The sequence below is a fragment of the Drosophila teissieri genome, chromosome 3L (assembly GCF_016746235.2).
Source record: "Drosophila teissieri strain GT53w chromosome 3L, Prin_Dtei_1.1, whole genome shotgun sequence".
Classification (NCBI taxonomy): domain Eukaryota; kingdom Metazoa; phylum Arthropoda; class Insecta; order Diptera; family Drosophilidae; genus Drosophila; species Drosophila teissieri.
In genome coordinates, this window is record NC_053031.1 from 18,485,711 (window position 1) to 18,504,850 (window position 19,140).

Here is a 19,140-nt window from a genome sequence, read left to right on the forward strand (position 1 = left end):
TACCACACAAAACTTTAAAGCAAAAACGGTGCGAGCAGCTCGCAGGAACGCACACCGACACACCTGGCGCTGCGGGAGTGGGAGCGGGAGCGGGAAGGGGCAGGGGCAGGAAAGAGAGAGAGCGCCCGAGCGATCTGAGGGTAGGTTCCCTGCCCCTGTCCCTGCCTTCGCCCTTGGACCTGGCCCTGCTGTCGTCATCATCATCATCATCATCGTCGTCATCCTGCCACCGTCTTTTGGCCAACCACCAGCCGCCACCGAAACTGAGTAAAAATAAAAAATATAATGCGATATATACGGCGGAGTGTTCCTACCAATTTCCACTAGCCCTAGCCTTCTAGAACTACTCTCTTTCGGCCACGACCAATACCAATACCAACACCACTGCCACTGCCACTGCCACTACCATCGACCACTACCACTACCACTACCACAGCCATCTACCACGACCACTCCCTCCGCTCTTTAATGCAGTTTCAGCTATTCCGTAAGCGAACTATAGCGTGTGCTATATGCCAACAGCACCACCAACACCAGGAAACTCCAGGAAACACCAGGAACCACCATCAGCACCAGCCCAGGAATGCACTGCAGAAAATATCCACACCCATGGTGATCTCAACAGTGCTCGCCCTTATTAGATAGTTTCAATAGTATATATAGTTCTTTTGGGCACTGTTTATAAGATTTTATCGATTCCTTTAAATGTTTTAAAGTGTTAATTATTTACAGCATCAAAGAGTTAAGATGGATTTCATCAACAAATTCATTGGTTTTATATCATTAAGAAATATATAGGTATGTTTTCATGAACTTTCTTAAAAAGTTATTTTGATCTTATTAGAAATAGTTATACAAAGTTTCCTTGCATGGCATGTGTTGAGTACAACAAGTCGTGTTTTTTTCGGTGTACCAATGCCATGACGCGCACTTTGCGTTATTTGGTAAAACGAGATTGTTGATAACGTGCCACCAACAACAGCAACAACAACGAACTATAAAAAACTCGCGGTACATAAAACACGAATTTCTGCCTTGTTTTTATCCCCCCAAAACCATTTCGCCTACTCTTCGACCAGCCTATGGCCACCCCCACTGTTTTTTCGCTGTGTATTTTATTGTTAATGGGTAGCATTTGCTTTTCGATCCATTTTTTCCCCATTTTATCCTTTGGTTGTACATTTGTTGCTAACAGACTTTTTTCGGTCAGGATCAGAAACTTTAGGATAGCAGAGGGAGTAATAATATATGGAATCAAATTTGGAACGGGTTAAACAATGCTTTATAAGAGGTAGTGCTAATGTTTCCAGCGACTCGCTTTTGTATCTCCATGAATGGGAAAGTAAAAGCCGCATTTGGGGAAATGCTTTTATTGGGTATTATGCCTCCTTGTAAATACTCGCATATAATTTCTTGATCTAGTTGTAGGAATTGTAACTACATTTTTGGGCTTTTAATTTTGAGTAACGATTACTATAAACTGATGGAAGAACAACATTTAATAATAATTGAATAACATAAATACCTTTTTATTAGTATTTCAGAGTAATAAGGTATTTAAATATCAAAATGAGTTAAGAATATCTTGAAATAAGCTATATGAAGGCTCATAAAATGAAAAAATCCAAACAAAAAATTTGACTGAATATTTCTTCGAAATGCATTACACCCAATGCGATCGATGGACAATGACGTTGGTGTGTATTTACCCAAGCTCCAACTCCTTTGGTCAGCAACCCAACAATTCCACAGGACTTATTAGGATTGGGCAATACAAATATTCAATAATGTTCGAGCTCATTAGGAATCGATTGGATACAAGTAGAAATTATAGCTGCAGAGAAAGTGTGGAACCACCTCCTGCAAAGCTGATGGCAGGTGCCAACTTATCTGTGTAATATGACAAATGGCCCCACCTTGCAAGTCATTACAACTTCGCTCTGTAATGCCCAAGCAATTGCATTTGAAAGGAGGGTGGAGTGGTCAAGCCCAACCCCCGAATGGGAAAATAGAAACAATTAAAACCACGCAACTTGTACATTTCCGAGGAAAAAGCGCGTGAAAATTGGAAAAGCAAATGTGGCTATAGCGATTATGTAAATGATTGATTTGGAGCTGGAGCGGGTTAGGCTGTACTTGTTCTGTGACTAGGGGTTACTTACCAGGGTGGCTAGTTTTCCGATGCGGTTCAGCTACTTCACGGCATAGCTCGGTGCTCTGTGCTCTGTGCTCGGAATAAACGACATAGGGCTCGTAATATCCTTATAATGGCCTGGCACCAGGGGGATTATTGCTACTATTCCCGCATTTTTAGTGTGGGAACATTTCCTGGTGGTTATTAATTTTTATTTGGATTTTTCTTGGCCACCTGAAGCGACTAATTGGCACGCCCCCGTCGCCTTTGCTCCCTAATTTGGCAAGTCCTTTCTGTCCATTCGGAGTGTTAGTTAGTCCTGCATGCAATTGCCTGGCGCCACGTGTCAGCGGGGCATGGGGCGCCCAAAAGGGGGTTATTTGTGTGGGGGGTGCTGTCTGGCGTTGCATGTGTCGCATATATGGAAATTTCCTAATGACAGGGGTGTACGAGCCACTCGGCACCCAAGTTCATTGTAATCGAGTTCAGTGCTCAAGCAATGATTGAGTTTTATTGTTGATTGTTCAGCAGAGATTGCGGGTCAGCCATACAGGGTTAGTTGTCATTGGGCATAAAGTTCCATACTTCCGTAGTTCCATAGAGGGTGTCCTGGATATACTGGATGTTTATTATGGCCAAACATTTAATTTTATATTGTATACATTTCAAACTTGTTTTTGCGTAGTATTTCCATATTAGATAAACGCTTACTTCTTTATATAATTAATAAGTAAATCGATGTGGTTCTTTTAAAATTAGAAGAAAACTTTTTTACATTCCAGGTGCCTTTGTTTTTGCTCATTTAAGACTCTGTGACGCTTATGTATTTTTCATACGGGATTATCAATTCAAACCATTTATTATATTTTCAAAGTAGGCAGCATCAGCTGTCTTCCGACATTCTGCTCGTTGTTATGGCCTAACACACATGTTCTCCTCCAGAGACTGACCGTGACATAAATATTTCTTAAGATCAATTCACATGTGTTCGATCGAATCCACACCCTCCACCAAATGTAACGTATTTTTATAATTCGTTTGCATCGTGTCCCAAAGAGGGGAGATTGTTACCTTTTCGGCCACTTACTTGCAGAGGCACAAAATAATTACAAGTGGCAACCGGCAGACGACAAACGGCCAACTGCATCCAGGTAGAACTTGGCCCCTTCCCCAGGGGTTGTATCTTATACCCTTACTCTTACTTCTACAGTGCCTCTACCTTTACCTTTACCGCGTGCCATCATCGCCGGCTGCTGTTGCAGGTGCACAAGTCAGCGAAGCGAGGCCCTCGCGATCCCAGTTGAACTCAAGCTGGTGCACTGGAAAATATGGGGTCAGCCATCCCTAACACTAATTACAATATCATATACATATCATAGAGAAATACTGATTATTCGAGCATTTAGCATAGAGGCATAGTAAGAAAGTTGTAATAACAGAAAATACAAAATTGATTTAAATATATTACATATATTTTATTTTTTTTTTATAATTTATATTACTTTCTGTGTACAGACAGTTGCACTTCGAACAGGGCGGAAGGAAGCTGTTGCGCGGGTCAAAACACTTGTCCTCGTTCGCCGGTTCCGAGTTTGAACCTTTTGGCCGAACCTGTTTGCTGGTTTATCTGGCAAGGGCGGCTCTGGGATCTGCCAACCAGTCAGATCCGATAAATGCACTGGGAGAAATGTGAAGGGACAAATAGAGGAGAAATATGGTGACTTTCCTTAACATGTGACGACTGGTATTAAAAGCACTCCGCTTAAGTAAAGTTTTCAATACATTTTTTGAAGGTTTAAATATAAACCAATATTTATTTATGAATCCGAGAATCAAATTTGAATATAACAAATTTGAATATAAATTTGAATAAATAATAAATAATTAAGATTAATATACACGTTATACCTGGAGCCCAATATAACCCAATATATATTTTATTATATACTAAATTACAAGTCAAGTCCAAAGGTCCGCTCACTTTCGATTAAAATATTTTCTCTCAGTGCAGGGACAGTTGCAGCACCAGCGCATTCAGTTGTCATTCGATGGGCAGGTTGTTTCCTACGTGTGGTGTCGCCTTTAGGGGTAGTCCCGTCTTAACGGCAACTGCGACTGTGTCTGTGTCTGCGTCTGTGGCTCGTGTGCATTGACCTGAAAACGCAGCGCGCCTTTTTTGATATTATGCCCTGTTGTTGTATCTCAAACAACATCCACTCTATGAGGAGGGAGAGATGGCAATCTGAAATCATTATTGTACGATTATAGATGGCACTGGGCGAATGGATGATGAATCATATGCCGTGGGAACAGCCAAATTCCATTCAACAAAAGTCATCTGGTAAAAAGACACAGCACCTATCAGAAACGAAATCATACATTCCTTTTTAATCGGATGTAATGTTGTGTAGGTTCTTTTCTGTAATATGTAGTTTTTGCCCCAAATACATCTTCCCAGCCCAATAAAAAGTCCGAGTGTTTCCATTTTATTTAATAATTCTTTTCGTTTTCTGATTGAGACGATTTTTATTAATGCGAAGCTGCTTTGTTTATTAGTTTTCTGGTTTGTTCGTTTGTTGTTTTCCAATTTATCGTTTTTTCAAATATTTACTCGTATATAACTAATTTCTGACTCGTTTTATGTACTTGGTGTATTTACATGATGTTCGTTTCGGGAATGCAATGTTAATAAATCGGTTTTATTATGCTCAATATTGTGCTTTATAAAAAAGTTGTTATTATAAATATTACGTTTGGTAGCATTGTGGGGTCTTCGGTTTTTTGTAATTGATCTTTAAGAAATCTACTCGCATGTGAAATAAATTGGACAACAGAAATTGTCCCAATGTCTTAACTTGCTTTTCTAAACGTATTTCAGATATATAATTTTTTAACAAATCTCTAGCAAACAGTTCAGTTGGACTGTCAGGGATTTAGCAAATATTGTTTATAAAGAAATTAGTTTAAAGTTATTCGATAAAATGATTTAACTGCTAACTGTCTTGATATATTAGTATTTACATTTCGTTCATAGCATTTACAAATTATAAAGCTTTGGAATAATGACAATTTAAACATTTTTTTATCCTGCATTGTTCATCAAATCTGATGAAATTTAACAGATTTTTCTAATCATTTGAAATCTTTTTTTTTTTTAATTTTCTTGTTTGCTAAATTCATCAATGCTTTTTTAAGTGTGAACTTGTATGGCTTTGCTTTATATATATTTAGATACATTTTTATAATGTTACTGGTCTTTGGATTAGCTTCTACTTCATTTTATCAGCAGTTTAGCTTGTGAGGAGTTAAAAACAATCCCAAACAGAAATCCTTATAGGGCCTTATCCTTATACGTCGGGTTCCCATCCATAATAACAAAAACTGTGTTTCGCCTGAAACCATCTAAGCAATCAATAAGTTTTTAATTCTCTCAAAGAAGGCACCTTCACTCAAATCGATTGCTAACTAACATTTAACAGAGTTACATGGTTAAGCTGTTCAAAGAACGAATCGAATATAGTTTCATAGGGTCCATCTTTATCGTATTTTATTTGTACATTCCTTATATTGGCCACATATTCAGCAAATTCCACTCTCACTTCTTACCCTTGACTATACTTCCGCAACAAAAACATTTGTCATTGGACGCGATGAATTTGGAGTTCAGTTTTTGTGTTTTCTATATAAGCAGCTAATTTTACAAAAGGATTCTGAATTATTCGGCATTGCTTGTTTGAAAGATGGCTTAGCACTTTATTTTACTCAGATTAACTTTTTCGTTTTTGTAAATTGCAAAAAGATTGTCCTTGTCTTTGGGTTTTCCTTTTCGTAGTTGTTATTTAGTATTAAGAATATATTTTTTGCTAAATGAGAATTAACTGCGAAGAGCTTGCAAAATGGCGAAAAGAAAAATCCCAAAAATCTACAAATCTCTAAATTCATAAATGTATTTATTTGCAAAAAGCATTTCGTGTATACGCATATTGTGTTCTATATAGGTAATATTATTTAAACAATTGGTAACCGTGGCCCTCAATAACCTGCTCTCAATTAATTTCAATAAAATTTCGTATGCAAAGGTTCGTTTAAATTTAGGATTTTTGTTTGTGTTCTTTATCACAAGGTTTAAATTTGGTTTAGGTTTAACGTTCTTTGAATTAGGTCGTGCTTTTTTGGGTTTTGTATTTATTCTTTACTTGGCCAACAAACGCTTGCCAGCATTTGTGGACATACATTTTATCTAAAATACTTGTGTGTTAGTTTTGTGAGTTTATAGTTGGGTTGGCATATGCTTTGTAGCTACTTATGAGAGTTTTATAAAGATTCGTGTCATATATTTTTTTGTAAATATTTTAGTTAGCTTCGTTTATGTTTCTTCTATGAGCTTTGATATGTATTTTAATAAAAGTTTTTAGGCAATTCCTGCTGCTACTTAAAAAGGCGTTGATGGACCAAATGAAATGAATCTCTGAAGGTGTTTGTTTTGTGTGAACTATTTTTCTTCGCTACCTTCTTATAAAATGAGTTTATTTTATACGATTTTATTTCACCCGAATCTAAGTTTAGGAAAGCTTTAATTGTGGTCTACTTTGCGGCGGTTTCATTTTCGTGAATCAATGCGATGCGTTAAAATCAGGGCTGGTTTATATATCGAACATTTATTGAAAAAATAAACAGAATTTAAATAAACATTTAAATCAATATTATATACAATAAAGCGTAACGTAAAAATATGTGTGATGAGTAACAATTTGTGTGTTCAGTTTTATATTCTTTGACATATGCGGAGGCATCTTAACTCATCGAATTGAATTGAACAAAACTGGGTTTTAATTTCATAATATTCGACTAGAGCTGTTTGTAAATATATAACATCTATAGTGTGTATATGTGTATAAACAGGTTGCATCATTTCGACTACTCAAATAGGTTAAGCCTTAAAGCTGTTTGGTTTGCGTTTCATAATTCATAGTTATAGGCTAGGTCTTTTTATCTTCTTGGATCGTGTTTTTTGGTACTTTCAGCATTAATTTGTTTGCTTATTAAATTGTTTAAATATTATATATTACAATTGCTAGACAGTGTTTCTTTGGTTGGTATAATTAACTAATGCATTTTCGAGCATATGCAAAAATTTGCAAATTTAATTTAAAGTTTTTTTGTTGCTTTTTTGGTTTGTTTCATTCTACTATTTTTAAAAAAGGCAGTCGAAAATGTTTCTTTCGTATGTTTGCTCATTTGCATAAATTTAACTTTCGTAAATATTAATTATTAACAACTCATTCATTTATTTTTTTTTTTCCCCCATTAACAACTCAGTTTAAACTAATGTTTTCATTTTGACGTTTTTATCACTGGTTTTGTCATGTTGTTGCCATTTAAAAAATCGTTAATGAATAATTAGATGTACTTTGTGTTTCCCTTTGTTCCATTAAAATTAGATGACTTTGCAAGGCCCTAGAATTTAGCAAACGAGTTTCCATGTCGGTCTGCATGTTTCTCTACAAATTACTTTACGGGTTTTCTGGCTTTGCTTCGGCAATTTAGCGTGTTCAAGTATCTATATATGTATGTTTATGCTTTGCTTGTAGTGTGTTTGCTTAATTTTACGAAAATCCTTTATAGTGTACAAAGAAGAATATCAGAAAAATGGCATAAGCAGTTGGAAATGTAATTCTAGCGATGACATCGATCGTCTTGGCCACTCGAATCGGATGCGGTGGCTCTTTTTTCCGCACTTGAACGAAGCAGGTCTGCAAGCAAAATGGAAAGTTGTGAATATGTGTTTTAGGCTCAGACTCTGAAAATAAGTTTCCCTTTGAGAATACCTCTTGCCTAAGTTGCATTTGAAGTACTTAGTATTTATTTTCATTCAACAGAACTAAATTATTATATCATGTAGACTTCCTAGGTGATTTCAAGTATCTCTACTAACCTTGACTATAAAACAATTTTTAATAGAGAAAATTTAAAATTAAAAAAAATAAATAAATTTATTTTATTTTAAATTTAAAAATTATTTTCTTTTGTGGGTATTTAATTGACCAGTAGAATAAAGATTTCGCAATGTTTAAAATAATCCTGCTAGTAATAAAAATCTATATGCATGTAAGATGAATTATAGTTCTTACAGGAAACTTATTTTCAGTTTTAGTTTAATAGAATATTTGGTTTATGTTCTCACCTCCGTGGCACATCCATTGTTCGCCGAATGGGTGCACGGACTGTTGCTGCCGCCGCAGGTGGTGCATGCCACGATTTCGTTCGGGGCCCCGGCGTTTTGACGCTTTTCGCCCTGATAGACGGCGGTAAATTTAAAAAACTTATTCGTTAATTTTGATTGGACCATGGTGGTGGTTGGCAAACAAGTTGGCAATTTTACAAGTCAAATACAAGTGGTGAAAAAGGAGTTATTTACACATACATACACACACATACGCATACGCATACGAAAAAAAACGTAAAATTGGTTTGGCGGTTGCAGTTTGGTTATATTTTGGTTGTTTGCATTTCGTTTTTGCAAAAACCCAGCAAAAAGCGTATAAGTATTTTCAAAATATATGAAAAAAGGTAGAAAAATATTTGATTTATTAAAGTTTATTCGACATGTGGCACAAAAATGGAAATTTAACACTACGAAATTTATCACAAAAGCGCTTGGAATGCTTTTACAAATTTAACTACAGAAATAATTTGAAAAAACAATTATTATTAGTAGGTCGGCATACTTACGGGCTTTTTAAATTAATTTATTATTTGTATTGTAATTATGTCAGTGGCAGCAGTTGAAAAAGCAAAAAAGAGCAAATTTAAATTTAATACACGGTTTTCTATTTATAACCACAGCGCATTTAATATATTTATTGATTTTTTTCAAAATGATCTAATTGTATTTTGCACGTACAGTATTTTATTCATTTGTTATTTCTGTTTAAGCTATAGCAGTTTGAGTAGATTTTTGTATATTGTTTGATATGAGAATGGCATGAGAATTTTGCTGTGTTTTCATTTTGGGTGGGTTGAAATTAAAAGAGGCACAAATGTGATGAAAATTCAAATCCAAATTTAAATAACACTTAATGTCACATTAAACGCCTAAAAAAATGTTGTAAGTTTCTGGTCTATAATGTAATGTTGCGTTTGTTGTAGGTTTATTGTGATGTGGACTGCTTATTTGGATCGAATGTATTTAATGATTGGTTATGAACACATACAAGGTTAGTTTAGGTAAAATTCTGTTGAGTTTTGTGCATTTTATTTGGTGGTTTAAAGCGTGCTCTATTTTGGATATAACTATAGCAGAGGTGTTTGGTTTAAAACTAGTACTTTATATATGTACAGGCTATTTACTATACAAGCACACAGAGAAAAATCAACTAGTGTTGTGTAGCAACTATATTTTACTGCATATATATTTATGTTTAAAGGTAAATTTATATATCCGCTCACAAGTATGCTACAATTCAATGCAGCTACAGTGGCACGTACTGCCCAAGTTGCATCTAAAAACGCCAACGAACCAGGGGAAAAATCAGGGAATTTTCCTGGGGATGGGGGGCGGTTGGTTAGTTAGTTGGTTGGGTTGGTGGGCGTTTGGCTGACTTGTCTTTGTTTGCCAGCAGCTGGCGGCCATTTGCCGAGTGCACAAATGCCGGCAAAGGTGGCCGGTGGGGTTGCGAGAACGGAAAAGTGGTGGAAAATGGGAAAAGGGGGAAAAAGGGGAAATGGGCTGGGAGGAAACAGTTACTTAGGGAAGATGTATTATGCGGGTGTGTTTAAGCAGCCAGGGAGCCGGATAACGTGGCTGACCTAAATTAAACACGGTGGCTGTGCCAGAACTTTGCTGCTCGTTAGTTTCTTTAAAATCAACAGACGCTTTTAATGATCAGTGGATAAAATAGAATAGTTTGTTGTTTTCAAAAACGATTTGTGATTATAAAGGATTGCTTAAAATGCATATTGCGTTACTTAAAGGTCAGAACTACTATCCGCAAAAAAAACTCTATTCAAAATCTATTTGTCCGAGAAATCTTAAACAATAACAGCTCTCGTAAATTCAACGTTAAGTGTTTCCCAAGATGCTTCCTCAGCAGTTTAATTTTATTAACGCAATACTGGAAAAATGTAAGACAAGCGAAGATTTATGTACCCGGTGCAATTATCATTGGGGGCAAAGTGTGAAGCGAAAGTATCTTTCTTCGTGCATTTCCTCAGCTCTGCGTACTTTTTGCATTTGCATAAGACTCCCAAAAGGAGGGAGTGTCAGCACATTCTGGGCTCGAACTTTTCCGATGGAAAATCCTTCCCGGAAAATTTTCAACAATTATGATGCATGTACAGACGAGTTTTATTTCGTTTTTCATTTCATTTTCGTTTCGTTTTCTTTCGGCCAGGCTCGACCGCATCCTTGGCTGCCATTTGTTTGTTTTCCACTCTCGTGTCGTTGGTTTTTCCGGTGCTCTCGGGCTCATTACGGCATTTTCCACTTTGGGGCGCTCATGAATAATTATCTTGTCCTGTTGCGGCCCAGTCGTCCCGCTGTCCACCTGCCTGGGCGCCAATTTAAACGCGTACACCATTTTTAATTTACATGCTAATGGTGGAGAACATTTTCCCAGCCACCTTGTTGTCGACGGTTTTCCGCCTTTTCCCGGCTTTTCACCACTGGCCAGGCTGCAACTCCTTCCTGGGCTGCGTATCCTGGTGTTCTGGTTCTGTCGGAAGTCGTCGTCAGCGTTTCACAACTTCCCATAAAATAGTTTTGCTTTTCGGCAGACGGGTCTTCACGCCCACTTTAGTTGCTTTTATTTGCCTTTGCCTTTGCCTCTGGATTTATATTTCTATCTTGATGGCGGTTTCTCCTCTTCCATTCCGATAAGTTTAATTCACTTGGGGACTTTTGAGGGAAGTTTAGTGATTTATGTCCTGGAAATCGGTTGCAAATCTAAAGGACAAAAAGTCTGATGCAAGTGTCCCAGCCACCGTGGTATCATAAAAATATATCTACCGCTTTTGAGCTAACAAACTTTGAGTTATGGAATATTCTACAAATATTTAAATGGCCTGGTTTCTATAACCAATAATAACCAATGTAGTATGTACCCCATACTTTTAAGATTAAATATCAATACTTATATTATTATGTTTTCCCTTAAATCCCAGCATTAAGACAATTTCTTTAAGCCGATTAAAACCCTCAAAGCCCTAATGACTAAATCACTTAGGTGAAGGGTAATTAGTTGAGAAAACATCTTCATTGCTTGCATTTGATTTGGTAGAAGACAACCCAGCCTGGCTCTCAGTCCTAATTGCTTAACCTTTCTGTGCCTTTGGCAGCCAATACCTCATGTCTAATGCAGTTTACTCTTGTTAGTCATTGTTAGTTTTTCATTTAAAGTTCAATCGCAAGTTTGGGGAAAAATCCAACTTTGAGTGTGCGTGTTTGGGGGTGTTTGGGTGCATTTAGTGGGTGTTTTTTTTTTGGGCAAATGGCAATCAAAATAACCGCAGGCAATCAAGTTTGGCCAAACTTTCCTCTTGCTGACGTTTTTCTTTGGCTCTGCTTTTTTTCTGGTTAGTTATTAGTCGGTTGTGCAAGCAACAACAAGAACGAATGTTAAGATTTTTTGTGGATTTTTTCGGTTAGTCTCGAAGGGCGAATCTGGTTTTCTGGTGTGTCCTTTACTCACTGTAGTTTCCACATTCTCGAATGCATCGCTGTAAACCGAGGCTGGTGAATTGGAGCGTGAGGCCTTCCTGCGCGGTGGCTTCAGCGGCAAGGACAACTGACGTTCTGTCATTTCCATATCCTGTTTGGGCTGGGCTTCCGCCTCCAGATCGGTTTCGGCCTCGATCCTTACAACCAAAGCCGGTGTACTGGTGGCCACCGATCGGCGTAGTTTGGTGCTGGACTCCGGCTCCTCCGGTTGCTCCTCCCTTAACTCGTCCTTGAACTTGACTTTGGTACTTGTAACGCCGGCTGTGGATCCACCGGGCTCTTCGTAGATATGCTCAGTGGGTCGTCCACTGGGATGGGGCGATGTGGAAGTGGATGGACTTCTGGCCGCCTTCCGTTTTATCGAACGTGCCCTCAAATTCTGGACAGCAGCTCCAATGATTCCGCCATGGGCCTCCTGCCAGCGCATACCGCCGCCGAAGAACTCTTCCGGATCGGTGGTCCTTGGGGTTCCAGGCGTCGCCACCGAGGAGGAGGCGGCCGGAGTGCCACTGGACATGGGCGTGGCACCGCCCATCATCGACATAGCCGGCGTGGCAGCGGCGCTTGCCTTTTCGGAGGACAAAAGCGGCATGAAATTCGCGTTCGATTATTACCTACAGAGCAGGTTGGTTGAATGGGGATAGTTTTTGTCTTGGTTTGTTTTTTATTTGTTCTGGATTGGTTCTAGCTTTGGTATCTTGAAAGGTTTTTCGTTTTTGAACGCGGGAAAGAGAAAGACAATTTTCGGAGAGAGACACACAGGTGGTTTTAGTCAGGATAATCCAAGGCCACAAAAGTAATTGTGTTAATTGATGGGCATTATCAAGAGCGGTTACTTGGAGTCAAGCAGTTGTGGTGAAATGGTAAGTTAAGTTGATTAAAAGATTCCACTACTAAGTGGTCTCTTGATTCTCTTCTTCATAGAAATTTGTTTTAGCTATTAGATTTAAGACAAAATCTCTAAAGTTTGGAAAGCGACCTCTCACATTAAATTTTATTATACCCGTTACTCGTTTGTCTTTATAGTTTTTATTTGTTTTTTTTTTATAAAATGTTTAAGTGTAAAGTATATACATATATATCAGTCATGCTCCTTAAATCTTTTTATACTGTTTCCCGCCTATGAAAAAACAGATATAATACATTTATTGCGTTTTCGATGTTTCTGGTGTCTCGTTGTAGATTGCATTAGTGTTTTAGTATTTATTGAAAAACATTCAAATGCACAAAATGCACTAAAACTATGCGCCTAAACAAAAAGCTTTCAAGCAAACACTGACAACGGAAAATAACCAAAAAACAAAATGGCTTCAGCTACTTCTTTTTAGTACCATAACTAATAGCGGCCAACATTTCCGGCACGATATATCGCTGTTTTTGTTTTAGTGAACCAAAGAAATATTTGTTTTTTTTAGTGGTACAGGGCGTGTCAGAAAATCAATAAAGAACTTAATTTAAATGTATTTTTTGCAAGACAAATTTCATATAGAAAAATTAAAATGTAAATCAGGGGCAAATAACAGAATTGATTTATAGCTCTTTCGATATAATTTTGTCATATATGTAAAAGGAGAAAGAATTTTTTTTCATAATTGGTAATCATTTTTTCGCTTTTTGTTACAATTTTCTTTCGTAACATTTTTCCCAATTGTAAGTGACCTTAAAGTGTGTTTTATTGATATAGATATAATTTTTGCATTTATTTTTCATCATGAGTTTTTATTTGTTGTGGTTGTAGTTGTCGTTTCTGCTGTTGGTTGTGTGGAAATAGATTCTTCAAAAACAATTAAGCCACGCATATCAAGTATACGCACGATTGGCTGTTAGGTGTAAAAGTATATTACGAGTTGGTTTATGATTGATTCAAAACGAATTAACGTAAATAAATTATGAAAATAATCGTTGTAATCAATATGGAGTTATATACATTGAAAGCGAGTGCGAATCTACTAGGTAATTAGGTAATTATTTAAATTTGAATTATAGTTATTGTTATTTTCATTGGTTTTCCGTTTTGGCTCGAAAATCAAATTAAACACTGCTTTTGTTTTTGGGAAACACAAAAACCAAAATCGAAACAAAACTTTTTCAATGCATTTCATCAAAGCGAAATTCGCATGCCATTTCTTCTTAGGTTTACATTTCGCTGTTTTTGGTCAGGAGAGGGGGAAAAAGGACTTTTCGGTGGGTGTACCAGTGTGGGTGTGTGTTTTACTTGGCTTGTGTGTGTTAAGTTGGTTTTATTTTTTTTGGTTTGCTGCCGTTTGCTGCTAAATGGTTTTGTTAAAGTTTTCTGTTTTCTCAGGGGGCGGGGCGGGGTGGTGCATGAGTTGTGGTTGATAGCTTACCAAAGGACTTGCAAGAATTACTCCGATCCTGCTTAGTACTGCTGGAAGACGCTGCAAAAATGTACACAAAACAATGTTCATACTCAAAACACACTTTAAGTTTGATTTGGTTGTCATTTTGGTTGGGCTAAGTTTTGGTTTTCTGGTTTTCAGGTTTTCTGTTTGCTATTTTTTGCTCAGTTCTCACTTAGCTGCTAGTTCTGAGAGTAAGTTAAATTTGGCTGCAGGTTATAGTTTCGAATAGTTGCGTATCACTAAAATTGGGAACAATGTTCGATTCTTTTTTGTCGTTTACGCTTACGTCTTTCGACTCTCTTGGTTTAAAATGAGGAAATTTTATGATGCATGGGGCTAGAAAGTGACATTTATTTAAGTGGCACCATCAGCTTTGTAGATTCATGAGCTCTTTAAAATGATTTTAGGTTTTAATCTCGTTAAACATGCCACTTAAATGAATTCCCATAAAAAGGATTACAAATTCGTAAAACACATCAAAAAAATGCTTAACGTGCATTGTAAACGATTTGATCTTAATTCGAAAGGTGCCTACGTAAAAACAAAATGCATATTTTATTGGTTTTATTTTGTTTAATCAATTTTAGTTTTTGTTGCTTCATTTTCGTTAGAAAACAATGAAAACATAAATAACATACCTACCTACGGCATGTACAACACTTGAATTATTTTTGTATTATTCATATTATGGCTGGGTTTTGTTAGGTTTTTTCAAACTAATTGGCGATGAATAAAACGCATTGTTTTCCTTACGAACGATTGTATAATACAACATTTAGAAAATAATTGAAACATAACAAAAGATGAATGTTAAAATTTCTATAATAGAGGAAGATTGGTCTTTGGGCATTTCTCGGGGTAAATGCCACTTCATTGGGTTAATAAAATGCAAACAAATTATACAACTGAGCATCGGCACAATAAATACACATACATCGACAGTATCTTCATAAAGGACAAAAACCAAAACTCAAATTCAAATCAGAAGTGTGTGGACAAAAATCAAATGTAAATTCGAGTTATTTCGTTAATCTTGGGGCACACAAAGTTACGTTTACTATAGTTTTAAAAGGTTGTTGTACAAAATGCTAAGTTTCGGGATTAACACAAAGTGAGTTTTTATAGCGAGCATTTTGTAGTTGATAATGTAATAGTAAATATGGCAATGGTTCTATAACTAAGGACCATTAAATAAGACTGGACAGTACACGGATAGGTGATCAAAGTTGGGTGTACGCAGATATAGAGAAAGGAAGAGATATAGACGGATATATAGCGAGACAGAGAGAAAGAGGGGGACGCAACACAATGGAGGATATCGAATTGTTTTCGTCTGAGTTTTTATATATATATTTTCTGTTTGTTTTCATGACTTGGGCTCAGGTGTTGCTGGCTTGCTAAACAAAGGAAGAACAAATAACTTGAATAACTTATATAGTACGAATGTAGGTAGTTGTGTACGCTGTGTGTTCTTTTTTATATCGTTTGCTTGGTTTTATTTATATGTATATATGTATATATACGATTTTTTGTTGGCTTTGCACGCTCATGTAAAATGCATATTTAATTGCTTTCAAAATGCATACGAAATTAGCTTTTTTCTTGGACGGGGCTGCCTGGTGTGAATCGGATTAAATGATTATTTAATTTACCTGTGTTACGGGATTCTCGCCAGGCCGATAGACGACGTTGTGCAGGGGTCGCTTTCGCCCCACATAATTGACGCAGACGAATTCCAGCAAGGAGGCGTAAATGAAGCACATACACACGCCGTCCCACACGTTCATCGCCGTCAAATTAGAAACAACCGGCAGAGTGCTCCGGAAACCGTTCGAGGTAGTGAAGAAATTCAGCATTGTTGTCACGCCTTCATTCCGGTTGTCAAAGTTGATCCAAGTTGTTTCGAGTTGTGTTTAAAGTTGGGGATTGTGGATGGTAATGGTAGAGAAAGTTGTATTAGCCGTTTGACACGTAATTAAAAAAGCATTGCATACTTTGGGGCTGGGGCAAACGGGTGTCAAGGACGAAAGGATGTACATATGTAGAATATATTCTATGTGGCAATTAATTGAGTTGTTTAAGTGGTTTTGTCATATGTACAAAAGTTTTTAATTTTAGGTCCGGTTTACGGAGAGTTAGAGGTTGTTATCATATCAAATTGTGTTTGGTTTATAAATTTGCTTTTATTTGGTGATTTTTAACTGTGCAGAAGCTAAAGAAAAGTAATCAATTCTACTTCTTTGATAAGGAGCATAAGTTCTAGTATATGCGAAAATGTATTGGTGTAATATTTGTATTGTTGCATTATCGAATGTTAGTTTTTCATAGTATTGTTCCGGATGATTTATTATTTTAAGTTACTAGTTTATTGGTTTTAATTGACTCATGTTTATGAATGTTATATAATTTGTATTTTTTAATTAATTTATTTATGCTTTACTGGAATTTATTGTTGTTTATTGAATAATTAAAAACAGTAATTATTCTTGTGCCCTAAAAGTATTAAAAGCTTTTATATTTATTTAACAATATAGGAACTTAACTGGTAAAATAATTCAACACCTACAATATTATGCTGTATTAACTTAAACACATTTGTGTAATTTTTAATCCATTATTTCACATTTTTGCAATTTATAGTTTATGATTCTGATTAATAAATTAATTTATGATAATTACAATTTCGTTTCATTAAACCTAAAGTCAAAAAGAGCAATTAATAATATTTCATTACGCATTAAAAGTTATTTATCAAAATCATGTGTTAAATTACGTAGATCCATTAACTCAGCATTGTGCTGCAAGTTACTAAGTTCTCTGCTTCATTAATCAATTTCCCCATTGGCATTAGCAGCAGCGTAAATGAAATTAATCAGAGGTAATGCTGGCATTTAATATTAATTATTCAGCTCACAACCGAGCGACATAAAAATGCTATCGACCAATTGCAACTGGATATGCAACATTATCCATCTTGGTTGCCTAATTAGTTGCGTCAACGATTCTCTAACTAGTTTGGCATGCTGCAAGGAACTCTTGCTGCAACCGCATCGCTGCATCCACGAAGCACATCGATTTTCAATTTGCCAGCGTTCTGGTATCCGCCCTACTCTTACCAAGAAATCAAACGAAATAAAAAAAATACTGAGGGAAATCTCAACGCTGCACTCAACTGCAAATGCTTCGAGGAAAAGCTCGAGCTGCGAACTGCGAGCTGCGAGTGGGTCACAAATGAGGCAAAAAGGATGCTGCCATGCTAAGAAGGAGGAGCTGCTGTAAAATGCATGCTATGTCAGCACTTTGACTAACAAAATGGCATCGCTTGCCTTGGAGCCATTTCGCCGTTTTTTGACTATTTATTTATTTAGTTTCCTTTTGTCATTGAAATGTCGTTTGATTGTGTTTGCCCTTTGCAGACAATGGCAGCCAGAAATGGAATTATCCTTCCCCTCCTTCGATTTTCACAATGCTATTTGAGTGCCATGTCGTCGTTTTGTCATCGGAGGATTCAAGTGCATTATTACTGGAAAATTGTTTAAGGATCATTTCAGCAATTTAAAAACGTCACAGCTTAGACTTGAAATTGAATTCAATTTTCCGGTTATAGACTTAAGACTTTGCCCACACATGAGTAATTTTAGAATAACATTTTTTAACAGAACCAAGAACATCTAGTAAACTATATCAAATTTGCTAAATTGTATTGACAAATTTTGAACAATGATTTTAGTATATATATTTTACTGCATTTTAAAGTCAAGTCGAGAACTAAGCTTTTTTAACGCAGTCTGCAAGTTTTCCATCCGTGCCTTAGATTTGTATTTTTTGCATTACACGCACAGAGCGTTCTGTTCCATTTGTCTAGTCCATGCTGGCCATATGGCCTATGCATAAATCATCATGTATGATGTGACCACCGCTCCACGTCATCATCATCATGATCCCAGGGATGTGAAGTTTGCCACAAGCCGTGTAAATACCAGGATACGGCCGTGTCCGTGTTTCTGTTTCTCCTGTCCCGATGCAGATGCCAACGACGTAGGATCCTGATGTTTGGGCTGACATTCCCTTTGCTGCTCTCATTATTTTCATTTCGGCTTCCCTTGCCCACATTTGGCCAGGGTTAGAACATAGTAATCGCATTATCCTAGGCTCACTTTGTGTACAGTTGAGAACATTATACCAGTACTGAGCTTTGGATAATATTATGTCATGCTCTTAAAACCCTAACAATACATCTTTTAATTACAGCTTAAACTTTCTAATTTGATATAGCTTAATTTTGAAGTTTATATTCTACCTATGCACATAACATATTTGGGTGTCCCTTTGTTGTTATTTATAATAAGAAAGGTAAATATAATGCCATCCGTTTTATTATTAAAATTAAGTTTACTGTTTATAATAAATAATTTTTTATATTTATACCCGTTACTCTGAGGGTAAAAGGTATACTAGGTTCGTTGAAAAGTATATAACAGCTAAAAAGATGTCCGACCCTATAAAGCATATACATATGTATGTATATATCCTCAATCAGCTGCAATCGATCTGGCTATGTTTGTATGTCCGCCATGTCTGACTGTCCGTATGAACGGACACACCAACGCCCAGAAACCGCCTAAAACTGGCACGCTCACAATTTTGAAAATTTTGAGAATCCTTTCCTTTTTTTTATTTGTTTTTCCAATTACTATCGATATGCCAAAAAATGTTAAACTTTCTCGTTCGCACTCCCACTAGCTGAGTAACGGGTATCTGATAGTCGAATTTAGTGTTCCCCCTTGATTTACTTCTTTTGATAGTTTTATTTGTTTGTAATTTTTGGTACGTAACAATTGGTATATTATTATATTTATTATTTGGAATATTGGAACATTTTATATTTGAATGTATGTGTTGCAATCTAATTGAACATGTAATGG

The 19,140-nt window shown here is 36.5% G+C and overlaps 1 protein-coding gene across 21 annotated transcripts in view; it reads right to left on the reverse strand.

Annotated features, from left to right (window-relative positions):
* Positions 1 to 7,436: 7,436 nt before the first annotated feature.
* Positions 7,437 to 19,140, reverse strand: part of LOC122617303 (glutamate-gated chloride channel) — a 48,563-nt gene continuing 36,859 nt past the window's right edge. For 11 of the 21 annotated variants that reach the window (XM_043793111.1, XM_043793110.1, XM_043793109.1 and 8 more), the window contains 5 exons: positions 15,868 to 16,082; positions 14,201 to 14,251; positions 11,824 to 12,420; positions 8,319 to 8,429; positions 7,437 to 7,887 (listed from right to left, as the gene is read on the reverse strand). In XM_043793111.1, the coding sequence (XP_043649046.1) occupies positions 7,741 to 7,887; positions 8,319 to 8,429; positions 11,824 to 12,420; positions 14,201 to 14,251; positions 15,868 to 16,082 (1,121 nt within the window). In that variant the 3' untranslated portion in view covers positions 7,437 to 7,740. Of the gene's footprint in view, positions 7,888 to 8,318; positions 8,430 to 8,866; positions 8,870 to 11,823; positions 12,467 to 14,200; positions 14,252 to 15,867; positions 16,083 to 19,140 lie in introns of those variants that run through there. The other 10 variants (XM_043793126.1, XM_043793127.1, XM_043793124.1 and 7 more) reach the window with 5 other exon arrangements.